Source organism: Rhinoraja longicauda, chromosome 41 (assembly GCF_053455715.1).
Source record: "Rhinoraja longicauda isolate Sanriku21f chromosome 41, sRhiLon1.1, whole genome shotgun sequence".
NCBI classification, from domain to species: Eukaryota; Metazoa; Chordata; class Chondrichthyes; order Rajiformes; family Arhynchobatidae; genus Rhinoraja; species Rhinoraja longicauda.
This window is the reverse complement of record NC_135993.1, coordinates 13,754,090-13,772,198: the sequence shown is the minus strand read 5'-3', so window position 1 is coordinate 13,772,198 and position 18,109 is coordinate 13,754,090. Positions and strand designations below refer to the sequence as shown.

The 18,109-nt window shown below is 48.3% G+C and overlaps 1 protein-coding gene across 2 annotated transcripts in view; it reads left to right on the top strand.

Annotated features, from left to right (window-relative positions):
• Nucleotides 1–18,109, top strand: part of LOC144611856 (nck-associated protein 1-like) — a 136,816-nt gene that overhangs the window by 61,010 nt on the left and 57,697 nt on the right. For both annotated transcript variants that reach the window (XM_078431163.1, XM_078431161.1), the window contains exons 16-18: nt 4,679–4,824; nt 8,740–8,872; nt 15,667–15,786. In XM_078431163.1, coding sequence (XP_078287289.1) covers nt 4,679–4,824; nt 8,740–8,872; nt 15,667–15,786 — 399 coding nt within the window. The remainder of the gene's footprint in view (nt 1–4,678; nt 4,825–8,739; nt 8,873–15,666; nt 15,787–18,109) is intronic.

The window sequence follows — 18,109 nt, the reverse complement described above, 5'->3', positions numbered from 1 at the left end:
CCTGGTTAAACCCTACCTGGACCCTCTGCAGTTCACTTATCAAACAAAGATGGGGGTTGAGGACGCTATCATCCACCTGCTCTATCGTTCCTATGCTCACCTGGATAAGTTGGTGGATTTGACTTTTTCCAGTGTTTTTAACACCATCCGACCTGCACTGCTTGGGAGCAAACTGACAAAGATGCAGGTGGATGCTCCATTGGTGACCTGGATCACCAACTACCTGACTGGATGACCTCAATATGTCAGGCTACAGAACTGTGTCTTGGATATGGTAGTGAGCAACACAGATGCCCGACAGGGGACAGTCATCTCTCCCTTTCTGTTCACCATCTACACCTCGGACTTCAGATACAACTGGGACTCCTGCCATCTGCAGAAGTTTTCGGATGATTGCAATTGTGGGCTGCATCAGTGAGGGGAGGGAAGCTGAATACAGAGGTGTAGTCAATGACTTTGTTGAGTGGTGTGGGCTGATTCACCTGAAGCTCAACACCGACAAGACTAAGGAGTTATTGGTGGACTTTAGGAGGAGAGGAACATCCCTGTCCCCAGTCTCCATCAAGGGTGTGGATGTGGAGTTTATCTTGGAGTTTACCTGGACCGTAAACTGGACTGGTCCGGGAATGCTGAAGCATATAAGCAGGGACAGAGTCATCTGTACTTTCTGAGGAGAATCCACTCCATCAATGCCTGCAGGAAAATGCTGCAGATGTTCTACTAATCGGTGGTGGCCAGTGCCATATTCTTCGCTGTTTTTTGCGTCACTTTAATTTCATGTTTTATGTATGTTGTTGTGTTTAATGACTGTTGGCAGACCGATTTCCCTCCTGGAATAAATAAAGCTCTAAGGCAGCAACTCTACCACTGCGCCACCGTGCCGCTCCTGAGTTAAGCTAAAGGGCCTGTTTCCGTACTGAATGACTGACTCTACAGGAAATGCTGTATGCATTCCCCTGATATTTCCAAAGTGCAACACTTCACACTTGCTCACAATAATTTTCATCCTGCTCCATCCTTTGACAACGTAATGGAGTTTAATGCAGAAAATTGTGAGGTGTTGCATTTTGAGAAGTTAAACTATGGCAGGACCTTTACATTGAATGGTAGGGCACCAGAAAGTAGAGGGATGTAAGAGTGCAGGTACGTAATTTCCTGAAAGTGGCGTCACAAGTACATAGGGAGGTTATGAAAGCTTTTGGTAGTTCGAATGCAGAAAGCATGAATTGTAAGTTTGCAAATGATACTAAAGTGGGTGGTATCATTGACAGCTATATTGGTTATCAAAAATGACAGCAAGGTCTTGATTAATTGGGCAAATGAGCTGAGGAATGGTTAATGGAGTTTAATGCAGATATATCCCAGATGTTGCATTTTAGAAAGGCAGATCAGGGCAGGTGTGCCACAGTGAATGGTAGGGCTCTGGTGAGTGTTGTAGAGCAGAGGGGTCTAGGAGTGCAGGTACATAGATTCTGGAAAATGACATCACTGGTATATGCAGTGGTCAAAAAGTATTTCAGAACATTGGCCTTCATCAGTCTATATTGAATATGCTAGTTGGGATGCTTTGTTTCAGGTGCTCAAGACCTGTGATGCTTTGTTTCAGGTGCTCAAGTGAGGTCACATTTGGAGTATTCTGTTCAGTTTTGGTCACCTTGGTATAGTGAAGTCATTAAGCTGGAAAGAAGGTTTACAAGGATGTTGTCTGGATTTCAAGGGCTGCGCTGCAGGGAGAGGTTGGATAGGCTGGGCCTTCATTGCTTTGAGTCCTGGAGGCCAAGGGGTGACCTTATAGAGGTGTATAATATCACCCCCACCAGACCATTGAGGTTTCCTCAATTAATATTGGGGAATTTGAACCCCGTCACTAAAATCCTTTTAGTCTTACACCCCTCTGCAATTTGCCTACACATCTGCTCTTCTATCTCCTACTGACTGTTAGGAGACCCATCATGTAACCCAACAGAGTGAGTGCACTTCTTAAATTTCTAATTTCTAACCATATGGCCCCATTTGAAGAGCCCTTGAGACATCTTCCCTCATAACACTATCACTCCATTTACTGCATCAATTATTTAGGGACAGGTGAGGCCTACATGAGTGGGGATACAGACCTCTACAGGCAGGCCAAGTACAAGCTGAGAAGAGGAATCAGAGCTGCCAAGGAATCAGAGCTGCTCTGAGAAGCTGAGGAGCAAGTTCTCAGCTAATGACGCTTCTTCAGTTTGGAATGGCTTCCAAGAAATCACCAGGTACAAGAGGAAAACCCCACGCTCCTTGGACAATCGTCAGCTGACCAATGACCTGAATGGGTTTTACTGAGGTTCGAGAAACAGAAAAATAACCCTGGGACCCCCTCCCCCCACCCCCAATCACCACTTCACACGTACTCAAAGACTGACTCCAGTTTGCAAAGACTGGATCCGTCCCCACCAACTCCTCTCCAAGGCCGCAATTCACACCTACTCAGAGACTGGCTGGAGTTTGCAAAGACTGGCCCTCCCCCCCCCCCCCCCCCCACCACCACCACCACTCTACAATCACCAATTTGCACATACTCACAGAATGACTCCAGTTTAACAATAGAAATTGTGGAGTTGGAGAGGCTATTCAGAAACAGAAAAGCTGGAAAATTCCAGGACCGGACAATGTTTCCCACTCCACCCTCAAGCTCTGTGCCGAACAACTGGCACCGATCTACACAGACATTTTCAACCAGTCCCTGCAAACCTGCACTGTCCCTGCCTGCTTCAAGGTCTCCACTATTGTCCCTGTACCCAAAAAGACAAGGATCACTGGTCTTAATGACTACAGACCTGTCGCACTTACCTCTGCAGTCATGAAGACCTTTGAAAGTCTTGTGCTGGCCCAGCTGAAAAACATCACAAACCCCCTGCTGGACCCCCTGCAGTTTGCATATAGGGCCAATAGATCGGTGGACGAAACAGGCAATCTAGGCCTGCACTTCATCCTCCAGCACCTAGACCACAAGGGGACCTATGCCAGGATTCTGTTTGTGGACTTTAGCTCTGCTTTTAACACCATTGTGCCAGAGCTACTATACTACAAACTCTCCCAGCTGACTGTGCCTGAACCCCTCTGTCAGTGAATCATCAACTTCCTGACGGACAGGAAGCAGCATGTGAGGCTGGGAAAGCACATCTCGGACCCGCAGACCCTCAGCATTGGAGCACCGCAAGGCTGCGTACTCTCCCCTCTCCTTTACTCTCTACACCAACGACTGCACCTTCACAGACTCCTCTGTCAAGCTCCTCAAGTTTACGGATGACACTACCCTGATTGGACTGATCCAGGATGGGGAGGAATCTGCCTACAGATGGGAAGTGACACAGCTGGCGTCCTGGTGCCATCGCAACAACCTGGAGCTCAATGTTCTTAAGACAGTGGAACTAATTGTAGACTTTAGGAGAGCTCCCCCTCCCCTCCCCCCACTCACCATCAACAACACCACAGTCACATCTGTGGAGTCATTCCTTGGAATCATCATCTCCAGGGACCTTAAATGGGGGGCCACCATCGACTCCACAATCAAAAAGGCCCAACAGAGGATGTACTTCCTGCGGCAACTGAAGAAACACAATCTGCCATAGGCAATGATGGTTCAATTCTATACTGCTATCATTGAGTCTGTCCTCACCTTCTCCATCATGGTCTAGTTTGGCTCAGCCACCAAGCACGACATCCGGAGGCTGCAACGGATCGTTCGATCAGCTGAGAAGTTTGTTGGCTGCAACCTTCCCCCCCATTGACGAACGGTATGCTGCAAGGGCCAGGAAGCGAGCGGGAAAGATCATCTCTGACCCCTCTCACCCTGGCCACAACTCTTTGAAGCACTTCCCTCTGGAAGGCGACTCCGGACTGTCAAAGCAGCCACAGCCAGATGTAAAAACAGCTTTTTTCCACGAGTGATAGTTCTACTCAATAACCAAAGTCTGTAGTCTCTTTTTTGCTCTGGTTTATTTTCACCCACATGTTTAGACCATAATGTTGTATCCTTATTGTTTTGATGTGGTCATGCTTTATTCCTAATTGTTAACTATGTTTGTGTTGTCATTTGTGAGCGGAGCACCAAGGCACATTCCTTGTATATGCATACTTGGCCAATACACTTATTCATTCATTCATTCATTCATTCACATCACGGTGGTGCAGCGGTAGAGTTGCTGCCTTAAAGCACCAGGGACCCAGGTTTGATCCTGACCGGGGGTGCTGTCTGCACAGAGTTTGTACGTTCTCCCTGTGACCTGCGTGGGTTTTTCCCGCGTGCTCCAGTTTCCTCCCACACTCCAAAGACGTGCAGGTTTTTAGGTTATTTGGCTTGTAAAATTATAAATTGTCCCTAGTGTGTGTAGGATTGTATTAATGTATGGGGATTGCTGGTCAGTGTGGACTTGGTGGGCTGAAGGCCTGTTTGCGTGCTGTATCTCTAAACTAAACTAAATATTGTTCTATTTCAGAGGACCCGGCGAGGGGGAACTACTGGGAAGGAAGGGGAGGGGTACGGGTGGAGAACAAAGGAGTAGACGGTGTAGGGGGACGGCGGTGAGAGGGGGGGATACTTCGTAACGTTGCCAGCGCCCTTTACCTTGTGTATGCAAGCAATGAATTTCACTGTGACTTGTCACATGTGACAATAAAATATTGATTCATATTTCAGGCTTACACAAGCATTGCAAAGATGCCTCTGATATTGCGGGAGAACTTGGGACTGGCGTCACTGATGAATACCATTGTGTTCCACACGAGAATGCTGGACGACTTGGATGGGCTGCTGGTGGAGACGGCTGACCTCACCCCATTCTGGTGCGTGCTGCAGAGAACAGGCACCCAGCTCCTTGCACCAAGATACCTCCGCCTTGCACCAAGATACCTTGCACCAAGATACTCAATGTTCTTTTGTTCGCCCTGAACAGCAGAGAGAGCAGTAAAATTGTTCTCCCTTCAGGACGGTTGAAATGGAGTAGGAGTCATCCATACGGACCTTTCTGTCTGCTCCAGCACCCATGAAAGGCCACGCCTCATCTCTCATCCCAATACCTCTTTCCTGTCCTATCCCCAGATCACTAGATGTCCTCGATAGACATGGCAATCCCTCTGTGTTGTGAATGAACCCAGTGAAAGAGAGCTGAGAGCCTTCCATGGAGAGGGAACGTACTCTTACCCTCAAAGGGGAGGAGGTGAGCAGTTCATCCTGTCACTGCAACCATCCGTAATAAAGTCACACAGCACAAAACTGGCCCTTCGTCCATGCCAACCAATGTGCCACATCTAAGCTAGCCCCATTTGCCTGTGTTTGGCCCATATCCCTCTAAACCTTTCCGGTCCATGTACCTGTCCAAATGTCTTTTAAATGCTGTTATAGTACCTACCTCAACTACCTTCTCTGACAGCTCGTTCTATACACCCACCGTCGACAGTAGCCCATCAGGTTCCTGTTAAATCTCCCCCTCTCATAGCCTGATGGTCTGCATCCCAGGGAACTTAAGGAGGTGGCTCTAGAAATTGTGGGCACATTGGTGATCATTTTCCAATGTTCTATAGATCCAGGATCAGTTCCTGTGGATTCCTGTGGATTGGAGGGCTAATGTTATCCCACTTTTTAAGAAAGGAACGAGAGAGAAAACGGGAAATTATAGACCAGTTAGTCTGACATCAGTGGTGGGGAAGATGCTGGAGTCAATTATAAAAGGCGAAATTGCGGAGCATTTGGATAGCAGTAACAGGATCGTTCCGAGTCAGCATGGATTTACGAAGGATGTAACTAGGAAAATTGACAGGGGAGAGCCGGTGGATGTGGTGTACCTCGACATTCAGAAAGCCTTCGACAAGGTCCCACATAGGAGATTAGTGGGCAAAATTAGAGCACATTATTGGGGGTAGGGTACTGACATGGATAGAAAATTGGTTGGCAGACATAAAGCAAAGAGTGGGGATTAATGGGTCACTTTCAGAATGGCAGGCAGTGAATAGTGGGGTACCGCAAGGCTCGGTGCTGAGACCGCAGCTATTTACAATATCCAATTAATGACTTCGATGAAGGGATTAAAAGCACCATTAGTAAATTTGCAGATGATACAAAGCTGGGTGGTAGTGTGAACTGTGAGGAAGATGCTATGAGTTGCAGGGTGACTTGGACAGGTTGTGTGAGTGGGCGGATGCATGGCAGATGCAGTTTAATGTGGATAAGTGTGAGGTTATCCACTTTGGTGGTAAGAATAGGAAGGCAGATTATTTGAATGGTGTCAAGTTAGGAAACGATATCTGTGTGTCCTAATGCATCAGTCACTGAAAGAAACCATGCAGGTACAGCAGGCAGTGAAGAAAGTCAATGGAATGTTGGCCTTCATAACAAGAGGAGTTGAGTATAGGAGCAAAGAGGCCCTTCTGCAGTTGTTCGGGGCCCTAGTGAGACCGCACCTGGAGAACTGTGTGCAGTTTTGGTCACCAAATGTGAGGAAGGATATTCTTGCTATTGAGGGTGTGCAGCGTAGGTTTACAAGGTTACTAGGCAGGAACGGGGTACTGATTCAGAATGATCAGCCATGATCACATTAAATGGTGGCGCTGGCTCGAAGGGCCGAATGGCCTACTCGTGCACCTATTGTCTATTGTCTAAACCTATGTCGTCTGGTTCTTGATTCTCTTTCTCTGAGTAAAAAAGACAGTGTATTCACCCTATGCCCCTCATGATTTTATACATTGTGGCGCGGTGATAGTCCCGAAATGAAGGCGAGGAGCCAGAGGTTTCCGGAGAAATGTTATTTGCTGTCGTTCTCTTGTCCAGACACGTCTGCAAGAGAGCGATCGTGCCTAAACCTCTGCCATTTATCCCTGCAGCTAGGGGCCGCCCCTGGATTAGTCCATTCCCATGCCGAGGGGTCCGATAGTGGAATGTCCCGACCTATGGGAGCCTCCACAGGACCCCCCCCCCCCCCCCAGAACAGGAGGCACAAAACGGACCGGCCGACAGAGGGGCCGGCGGAGCCACAGGTGGAGGGACAGGCGAAGGGGGGCGACCTTGCGGCCGAGGCTGGGCAACCAGCACAGGCTGGTCAATGTCCAAATATGCCGGCTTTAACCGGTCAATCCGCACGGCCTCTGGCCGGCCCCCCATGTTCAACACGAAGGTTGTCTGTCCGTGCTCCAGCACCCGGTAGGGCCCTCATGTGGCCTCTGGAGCGGCGTCCGGTTGGCGTCACGGCGCAGGAACACATAGGGGCAGTCCCGGAGGGCCGATGGCACGTGCGGGCGGAATGTCCCATGGCGGGACGTCGGCACGGGTGCTAGCCTGCCAACTCGCTCGCGAAGGCGCTGTAGGGCGGATGAGGGCGGTCCCTGCTGCCCCGGAGCCCCGGGCACCATGAGCAGTGTTCCGTACATGAGCTCCGCTGAAGATGAGGCCAGGTCTTCCTTAGGCGCGGTCCGGATGCCCAGCAAGACCCATGGTAGTTCGTCCATCCAGTCCGGGCTGAAGAGTCGCGCCTTCAGCGCTGCCTTCAGCTGCCGGTGGAACCTCTCCACCAGGCCGTTTGCCTGCGGGTGATAGGCCGTGGTGTGGTGCAGCTGCACACCCAACAGGTGAGCCATGGCTGACCACAGCTCAGAGGTGAACTGTGGCCCCCAGTCCGAGGAGATGTCCACCGGCACCCCAAAGCGAGCAATTCAGTGCGCAGCCAACGCACAAGCACGTGTAGCCGTGGATGTGGCAGCCAGGGGTATGGCCTCCGGCCACGGTGTGAAGCGGTCCACCACCGTGAGGAGGTGGGTGATGCCCTGGGACGGCGGGAGAGGCCCCACAATGTCCACGTCCACATGTCCATAAAATCACCTGTCAGCCTCCTGCACTCCAAGGAATAAAGTCCCAGCCTGCCCAACCTCTCGCTAGAGCTCAGGCCCTCAAGTCCTGGCAACATTCTCGTAATTCGTCTCTGCACTCTTCACAGCTTCATGACATCCTTCCTATAGCAGGGTGACCCAAACTGAATACAATATTTTTACTGGGCCTCAGCTCCATGAGCAACACTCTGCCACACAAGTGTTGTGATTCCACTTTGCTTCAATATACCCGACCCTGAACAAGTGGAATCCTCCACTTCTTTCCACCCTTCTGCTTTCATGAAGCTGCTCAAAGCTGATCTTTGCAACAGCACCCGCAACACAGTGCGCAGTGGTAGAGCTGGTGCCTCACAGAGTCAGAGATGTGTGTGTGTAGAGTTCTTCCTGTTATTGCATGGTTTTCCTTTGGGTGTTCCGGTTTCCTCCCACATCCCAAAGACATGCTGGTTTGCCGGTTAATTGGCTTCTGTAAATTGCCCCCAATGGATGATAAACAGAACTAAGTAATTGATGGTTGGTATGGACTCGGTGGGCCAAAGGGCCTGTTTCCACACCATATCTCTAAACAAAGCTCAACTAAACAGTTTTACATTCAAGCAATGTCACTTTCTCCTTGTATATTTCTGCATGAAAACTTCACCCGATGCACAGCGGCGACCATTGACAAACTGAATCACTTCAGTCGAGAAGGGACAAAGTTCATAGTTTTTAAGTTAAAGGAGCAGAATTAGGCCATTCAGCCCATCAAGTCTACTCCGCCTTTCAATCATGGCTGATCAATCTTTCTCTCTCCACCCCATATTCCTTCCTTCTCCCCATAACCCCCAACACCAGGACTACTTGTTGGGTCAATATTCTGACATGTATTTTTTTCTCTGGCAGTTTCTACCCATCATTGTTTGAGAAGATGTTCTCACAGAGTGCAGACGACCCCACACAACTGCAGTACCTGATTGCCTTTCCAATGGTTTGTTCGCACTTTTCCAGCTGTGTACATGACATGTGCCCTGAGGAGGTAAGTCCCAGAGGATCATCTCAGTGAAGCTCCTCCCGAAATGACAGGGCAGGTCTATGGGATCAAATCGTAGACTGTGCAGCTGCTCATGCGGTTAATCACAGGCACATCCCGGCCTAAATGGCTTCAGAAACAAAGCACTGCAGATGCTGGTTTATCTCAAAGATAGAGACAAAGTGCTGGAGTAACTCAGCAGGTCAGGTAGCATCTCTGGAGCAAATGGATAGGTAATGTTTTGGGTTGGGATCCTTCTTCAGACTGCTTATTCAGAGAAGACAGAGGATCTGGGTGGAAGGTTGGTATTCTGCCTGGACCACTGGAGCTCCGCAGTGACCTGCAGTGATTAAGCTGGTCCAAAGAGCTGCTTGGACTACTGCTCTTTGTGATATATGTAAAGTAACCTGGACATAAATGTAGATTGGTTACTGAATAAGTTTGCTGACAACATCTAAATTGGAGGAGTTGCAGAGAGTGAGGACTGTTGTCCGAAGATACAGCGGAATATAGGTCAGCTGCAGATATAGGCAGAGAGATTGTAGATTAAGTTTAACCCAAGCAAGTGTGATGTGTTGCATTTTGGGGGGTTGAATGTAATGAGAAACCATACAGTGAATGGCAAGACCATTAACAGCAGGGATCTTGGGGTCCAAGTTCATAGCTCAGTAAAGGTGGCAGCACGAGTAGATGGGGTGGTGAAGAAGGTGTGTGGCATGCTTGTCTTAATTGCTAAGGGCATTGAATACAAGTGTCAGGAAGTCAAGTTGCAAGGGAATAAGACTTTGGGGTTAGGCGACACTTGAAGTATTGCATGCAGTTCTGTTCGCCCAATCCCTGGAAAGATATGGAGGTTTTGGACAGGAGATTTACCAGAATGCTGCCTGGATTACAGGGTTACAGCTACAAGGGGAGATTGGATAAACTTGGATTGTTTTCTCTGGAACGACGTAAGTTAAGGGGAAGCACAATAGAAGTGTGTAAAATTATGAAAGGCAGAGATGAGGTAGACAGTCAGAACCTTTTTGCCAGGGTGGAAATCAGAACTAAAACCAGGAAGTTCTGGGCACACGCAGCAGGTGGTGCAGTGTTTTGGCCTAGGGTCAAGGAAAGGTTACAGCATAGGATGAGGCCATTGGGCCCATTCAGTATATACTGACCTTATGCAGTCAGTCGCATTCACCAGAGAACTACAAATTCTAGCTTTTCAGATACCTGTCCCACTCCCTTTTAAAATCCCCAAATAAATTTACGTACACCGCCAACTGCCCCTCTCCGGCAGTGCATTTCAGTCTCAAACTACGCACAGCATGAAAGAAGTCCTAATTCTGAAACCTATATTTAATTATTTAAAATTAATCCCTCAGTTCATCTTGCCACTCCCTCTGTTCCCTGGAAAACAACTCCAGCTTCTTCAGTCGATGCACAGAACTGGAGTCCTCTCCAGAGCCCAGAGCTGGCCACAATCCTCCAGTGTGGGAGACCAGTGTGTTATCAAGGCTCTTGGTCAGTCCCTCGCTCTTGTGCCCCCTGCGTCCATTTATAACATGAGGAGCTTCTGTGCCTTTTATAACCAATCTCTCAGCCTGAGTTTGACTTTAGTTTATTATCAAGTGTAGCGAGGTACAGTGAAAAGCTTTTGTTGCGTGCTGATCAGTCAGCGGAAAGTCAATCCATGATTGCAATCGGGCCATCCACAGTGTACAACTCCATGATAAAGGAAACAATGTAAATAATGTTTAGTGCAAGATAAAGTCCAATCCAAAGATAGTCCAAGGGTCCCCAATGATATAGTAGCTCAGAACTGCTCTCTAGTTGTTGGTAGAATAGTTCAGTTGCCTGATATCAGCTGGGAAGAAACTGCCCTTGAAATTGGAGGTGTGCTTTTCACACTTCGTTCCCTTTTGCCCGATGGGAGAAGGGAGAACAGGGAGTTACCAGGATGCGACTCGTCCTTGATTATGCTGGTGGCCTTGCTGAGGCAGCATGGGGTGCAACTGGAGTTAATGGAAGGGAGGTTGGTTTGTGTGATGGTCTGGGCCTGCCCTGCTGCTAATGAATTGGACACAGACATCTCTGGATAATATGGCTAGGTGACGTTTCGGATCAGGATCTTTCCTCAGACTCTAAATCCATGTCCTCCAGAAATGCTTCCTGGCCCACTGAGTCACTCCAGCACGATGTGTCTTTTTTTGGAAGCCAGCATCTGCAGTTCCTTGTATCTCCTTTGTCCACCTTCCTTAATTTGGCGAACAGGTGGTTGTAGATACCATTGCAAACCTGAAAAGCCATTAGGTCAGGTACTAGGATTGGAAAGGAATTGAGACATACGGGTTTAATGGGCCGAAATGGGATTAACATAGATATGGGCATCATGCCTGGCATGGATGAAGTGGGTCAAAGCGACCAGAACTGTACACATTATTTTGTGTGCCCTATCTAATGCATTGTGCAACTGATATTTAATGTCCTAACACTCAATACTTAGTCTTATGAAGGCAATCCTAATAAACACCTTCTTCACAACTTTAGACACCTGTGTCACCACCTTCAGGGAACTATGGACTTGCACCCCAAGGACTCTCCAATATTCCCTGCGATTTAATATTTATGTCCTTCTGGAATATGACCTTCCAAAGTGCATTACCTTACACCTATCTGGATTAAATTGCACCTCCCACTGTTCTGTCCAGCTGAGCAACATTCCCCTATATCTTTTACAGCCATCCAATCAATCTGTGACTCCACCGATTTTCATTCTGTCTGTAACCTTACTGATCAGCCCATTCTCATCCAAATCATGGCGGTACATGAGTCCCAGAGATGCCCAAAGCAAGATGAAGAGACAGCAGCTCCTTGGTGAGAGCACATAGCTCCCCTCGGCCCTTGAATATCCCCACCCATCACATCTATCATGCTCCGGTAGCCCAAGTAGATTAAACAGGAGTTTCTTCCTTCATAGTCTACTCTAGCTTTCTGTAACCGCTCCACATGTCAGTGTGACCGGTAATTCTGACATAATCCTCAGGCAGGTACCCAGCAGCATCTGTGAATTAAGCAAAGTTTTAGCCGCGGCTCGTTGCCCCTCCCAAAGATAAGGAAATGGGGCATGTTTGACTTTGCAGGGTGGTTGAGGGAGGGGAGGGCGAAGGAAATAAGAGGAAGGAGCGGTGGTCACGAGAGGACGAATGACACGTCCTGGCTGGGAGAGGGTGGGGAAGGCTTGTTAATCCCATCTGATCTGTCTGAAGGAGGTGTTAATAGAGGAAAGTTATTTGGGACTGGAGATGGAGGGAGGGGGGTGGGGGGTGGGGGGAGGTAGAAAACACTAAAGTTACTGGAAATAGAGCCTGGAATAGAACTTACAGGAACAGGCACTTCAGCCCACAATCTTTGTGCCAAACATTGCAATAATGTCCTTCCTCAAATTAGGAAACCAATATTGCACACAATTCTCCAGGTGTGGTCTCACCAGGGCCCTGCACAACTGCAGTAGGACCTCCTTAATACTAAACTCAAATCCTCTCGCAATGAAGGCCAACATGCCATTTGTTTTCTTCAATGCCTGCTGTACCTGCATGCTTACTTCCTGTGACTGATGTACAAGCACACCCAGGTCTTGTTGCACCTCCCCTTTTCCTAATCTGACACCATTCAGATAATAATCTGCCTTCCTGCTCTTGCCACCAAAGTGGATAATCTCACATTTATGCACATTGTACTGCAACTGCCATGCATCTGCCCACTCACCTAACCTATTCAAGTCATCTTGCAGCCTCATAGCATCCTCCTCATAGGTTACACTCCCACCCATCTGCAAACTTGGAGATACCACATTTAATTCCCTCATCTAAATCGTTTTTATTGTGAATAACTGGGATCCCAGCACCGAACCTTGCGGAACCCCACTAGTCACTGCCTGCCATTCTGAAAAGGACCCGTTAATTCCTACTCTTTGCTTCCTGTCTACCAACCAGTTCTCTATCCATGTCAATACCATACCGCCATTGCCATGTGCTCTAATTTTGCACACTAATCTCTTATATGGGACCTTGTCAAAGGCTTTTTGAAAGTCCAGATACACCACATCCACTGGCTCTCCCTTATCCATTCTACTTGTTACATCCTCAAAAAAATCCAGAAGATTAGTCAAGCATGATTTCCCCTTCATCAATCATGCTGACTTTGACCGATCGTGTCACTGCTTTCCAAATGCGCGGTTATAACATCTCTAATAATCATCGACTGAAGTATCTTCCCCACTACCGATGTAAGGCTAACTGGTCTATAATTCCCTGTTTTCTTCCTCCCTCCTTTCTTAAAAAGTGGAGTTACATTGCCTTCCCACCAGTCCACAGGAACTGATCCAGAGTCGAGAGAACATTGGAAAATGATCACCAATGCATCCATGATTTCTTGGGCCACCTCCTTGAGTATTCTGTGATACAGACCATCAGGCCCCGGGGATTTATCTGCTTAGTCCCAACAGTTTATCTAACACCATTTCCTGACCAATGTGGATTCCCTTCATTCACAAAATGCTGGAGTAACTCAGCAGGTCAGGCAGCATCTCGGGAGAGAAGGAATGGGTGACGTTTCGGGTCGAGACCCTTCTTCAGACTGATGTCGGGGGTGGGACAAAGGAAGGATATAGGTGGAGACAGGAAGATAGAGGGAGATCTGGGAAGGAGGAGGGGAAGGGAGGGACAGAGGAGCTATCTGAAGTTGGAGAAGTCAACGTTCATACCACCGGGCCGCAAACTGCCCAGGCGAAATATGAGGTGCTGCTCCTCCAATTTCCGGCGGGCCTCACTATGGCACTGGAGGAGGCCCATGACAGAGAGGTCAGACTGGGAATGGGAGGGAGAGTTGAAGTGCTGGGCCACCGGGAGATCAGTGGCGTTAATGCGGACCGAGCGCAGGTGTTCAGCGAAGCGATCGCCGAGCCTGCGCTTGGTTTCGCCGATATAGATGAGTTGACATCTAGAGCAGCGGATGCAATAGATGAGGTTGGAGGAGGTGCAGGTGAACCTCTGTCTCACCTGGAAAGAATGTTTGGGTCCTTTGATGGAGTTGAGGGGGGAGGTAAAGGGACAGGTGTTGCATCTCGTGCGGTTGCAAGGGAAAGTGCCCGGGGTTAGGGTGGTTTGGGTAGGAAGGGACGAGTGGACCAGGGAGTTGCGGAGGGAACGGTCTCTGCGGAATGCAGAGAGGGGAGGGGATGGGAAGATATGGCCAGTGGTGGGGTCCTGTTGTAGGTGACGGAAATGTTGGTGGATGATATGTTGGATCCGCTGGCTGGTGGGGTGGAAGGTGAGAACGAGGGGGATCCTGTCCTTGTTGCGAGTGGGGGGATGGGGAGCAAGAGCGGAGCTGCGGGATGTAGAAGAGACCCTAGTGAGAGCCTCATCTATAATGGAGGAGGGGAAGCCCCGTTTTCTGAAAAACGAGGACATCTCGGAAGCCCTAGTCTGAAACACCTCATCCCGGGCACAGATGCGGCGTAGATGGAGGAATTGGGAGTAGGGGATAGACTTTTTGCAGGGGACCGGGTGGGAAGAAGTGTAGTCCAGTGGATTCCCTTCAGTTCCTCCCTCCCACTAGATCCTCGGTCCACTAGTATTTCTGGGAGATTGTTTATGTCTTCCTTGGTGAAGACATAACCAAAGTACTCATTTAACTGTTCTGCCATTTCCTTGTTACCATTATAAGTTCACCCGTCTCTGACTGTAAGGGAGCTACATTTGTCTTCACTAATCCTTTCCTTTTTACATATCTAAAAAAACTTTTACAGTCAGTTTTAATATTCCCCACAAGCTTTATGTCGCTCTTTTTTCTCCCTCCTAATTGACATGAGTTAAGCTAATCTCCTCTGTTTGCACGTGATCCATATCCCTCCATTCACAGCACATCCATGTGCCTCTCAAAAAGCCTCTTAAACGCCACATATATCTGCCTCCACCACTTCCACCCCCCAACCCCACTCAGCAGCACGTTCCAAGCCCCCACTACAATGTGGGATTAATTAAATCTTTGTAAACAATGACGGATGGAACTTTAGTGGGTGAGGGTGGAGGTCAGTAAATGGGTTTTGCTACAGAATGCAGCATGTCACGGGATGGCAGATGGTTGTGGATTGAATGCTGAGCACACATTCAAACGATTCTGAAAGATCCGACAGAGAGTAATTTTCAACATCACTGGAGATGTGTGAGTGTCGACGTGCTCCGTCCACTTGTAGATGAGCAAATGGGTGCGCTCTTCCTCTACAGCCATCACCATCTTGTGGTGGGTGGGTTTAGAGGCTCATACCCCACTGGGCTGCAGTTTATTCAATCCGTGTCAGAGGAGCCATGCATATTTATAAGAAAATAACTGCAGATGCTGGTACAAATCGAAGGTATTTATTCACAAAATGCTGGAGTAACTCAGCAGGTCAGGCAGCATCTCAGGAGAGAAGGAATGGGTGACATTTCGGGTCGAGACCCTTCCTCAGTCTGAGGAAGGGTCTTGACCCGAAACGTCACCCATTAAGTAATGGGTGACGTTTCAGGTCACCCATTCTTCTCTCCTGAGATGCTGCCTGACCTGCTGAGTTACTCCAGTATTTTGTAAATAAATTCATATTTATAATATATGTTAAGGTACATGAGAGGCACATAGTGCCCGGAGATTAAGGTTTAAATTGGGACTGACTGAAGTACTCTGATGCCATTAAATGATGGGAATCCCTCTGTGGTTGTTGGCACTTACCTGCCTTAACGCAGTTGCTGATGGAAGTGTCTTGTCTCTCTCTGCAGTACGCTGTTCTCCAAAATCGAAGCGTTAAGTTATGTGCTAATTTTCTGAATGAAATCACCAAGCAAGCGAGCATATGTATTATTGAACTCTGTTTGGAGCAACGCAACCTGAGTGAGAAGGTGAGTAAGGTTGTGGATGAAGAATCTCCCCCTCAGACTGGCAACACTGCAACTGCTGTGTGATAAGGTGGCGCAGCGGTAGATACATAGAAACAGAAAATAGATGCAGGAGTAGGCCATTCAGCCCCTCGAGCCAGCATCGCCATTCAATATGATCATGGCTGATCATCCAAAATCAATACCCTGTTCCTGCTTTCTCCCAATATCCCTTGATTCTGTTCGCCCTGAGAGCTATATCTAACTCGCTCTTGAATACATCCAGTGAAATGGCCTCCATTGTCTTCTGTGGCAAAGAGTTCCACAGGTTCACAACTCTCTGGGTGAAAAACATTTTCCCTCATCTCCGTCCTAAATGGCCTACCCCTAATTTCAAACTATGACCCCTGGTTCTGGACTCCCCCAACATCGGGAATATTTTGCTTGCATCTACCCTGTGCAATCCCTTGAGAATTTTATACGTTTCTTTAAGTTCCCTCATCCTAAATTCCATTGAATATGAGCCCAGTCGATCCATAGTTTCATCATATGTCAGTCCTGCCATCCCGGGAATTAACCTGGCAAACCTACGCTACACTCCCTCAATAGCAAGAATGTCCTTCCTCAAATTGGGAGAACAAAACTGCACACAGTACGCCAGGTGTGGTCTCATCAGGGTCCTGTACAACTGCAGTAATACCTGCTTCCTCCTATACTCAAATCCTCTCGCTATGAAGGCCAATACGCCATTTGCTTACTTCACTGCCCGCTGCACCTGCATGCTTACTTTCAGTGACTGATGAACCAGGATTCATTGCACCTCCACTTTTCCAAATCTGACACCATTCAGACAATAATTTGCCTTCTTGTTCTTGCCACCAAAGTGGATAACCTCACATTTATCCACATTATACTGCATCTGCCATGCATCTGCCAATCTATCCAATTCACCCTGCATTCTCATAGCATCCTCCTCGCAGCTCACACTGCCACCCAGCTTTGTGTCATCTGCAAATGTGGAGATGTTACATTTAATTCCTTAGTCTAAATCGTTAATATATATTGTAAATAATTGTAGTCCGAGCACTGAGCCTTGCGGCATCCCACTAGTCACAGCCTGCCATTCTGAAAAGGACACGTCAATTTCCACTCTGTTTCCTGTCTGCCAACCAGTCCTCCATCCATGTCAATACCCTACCCCAATACCATGTGCTCTCATTTTGCACACTAATCTCTTGTGTGGGACCTTGTCAAAGCCTTGTTGAAAGTCCAGATATACCACATCCATTGGCTCTCCCTTATCCATTCTATTTGTTACATCCTCGAAAAATTCCAGAAGGTTAGTCAAGCATGATTTCCACTTCATATATCCATGCTGACTTTGACCGATTCTTTCTGGCACCATACAGTGCCAGAGACTTGGGTGCAATCCTGATTACCGGTGCTGGACACAAAATGCTGGAGTAACTCAGCGAGCCACGCAGCATCTCGGGAGAGAAGGAATGGGTGATGTTTCGGGTCGAGACCATTCTTCAGACTGATGTCAGGGGAGGGGCTGGGACAAAGAAAGAATGTAGTCGGAGACAGAAAGACTAGTGGTAGAACTGGGAAGGGGAAGGGGATAGAGAGGGAAAGCAAGGGCTATCTGAAGTTAGAGAAGTCAATGTTCATGCTGCTGGGTGCAGTATGCACTACCCAAGCGAATTATGAGATGCTGTTCTTCCAATTTGAGCTGGGTCTCACTCTGACAATGGAGGAGGGCCAGGACAGAAAGGTCAGATTGGGAATGGGAGGGGGAGTTGACGTGCTGAGCCACTGGGAGATCAAATAGGTTAAGACGGACTGAGCGGAGGTGTTCAGTGAAACGATCGCTGAGCTTGGTCTTGCCGATGTAGAGAAGTGGACATCTAGAACAGTGGATACAGTAGATGAGGTTGGAGGAGGTGTAGGTGAACCTCTGCCTCACCTGGAAAGACTGATTGGTTCCTTGGATGGAGGGGAGAGGTAAAGGGACAGGTGTTGCATCTCCTGCGGTTGTAGGGGAAAGTATCTGGGGAGGGGGTGGTTTGGGTGGGAAGGGACAAGTTGACCAGGGAGTTTCGGAGGGAACGGTCTCTGCGGAAAGCAGAAATGGGCAGAGATGGGAAGGTGTGGCCATAAGTGGGATCCCATTGGAGGTGGCAAAAATATTGGAGGATTATATGTTGTATGCGACGGCTGATGGGGTGGAAGGTGAGGACAAGGGGGACTCTGTCCTTGTTATGAATGGGGGAAGGGCTAGCAAGAGCGGAACTGCGGGATATCGAGGAGACCCTAGTGAGAGCCTCATCTATAATGGAGGAGGTGA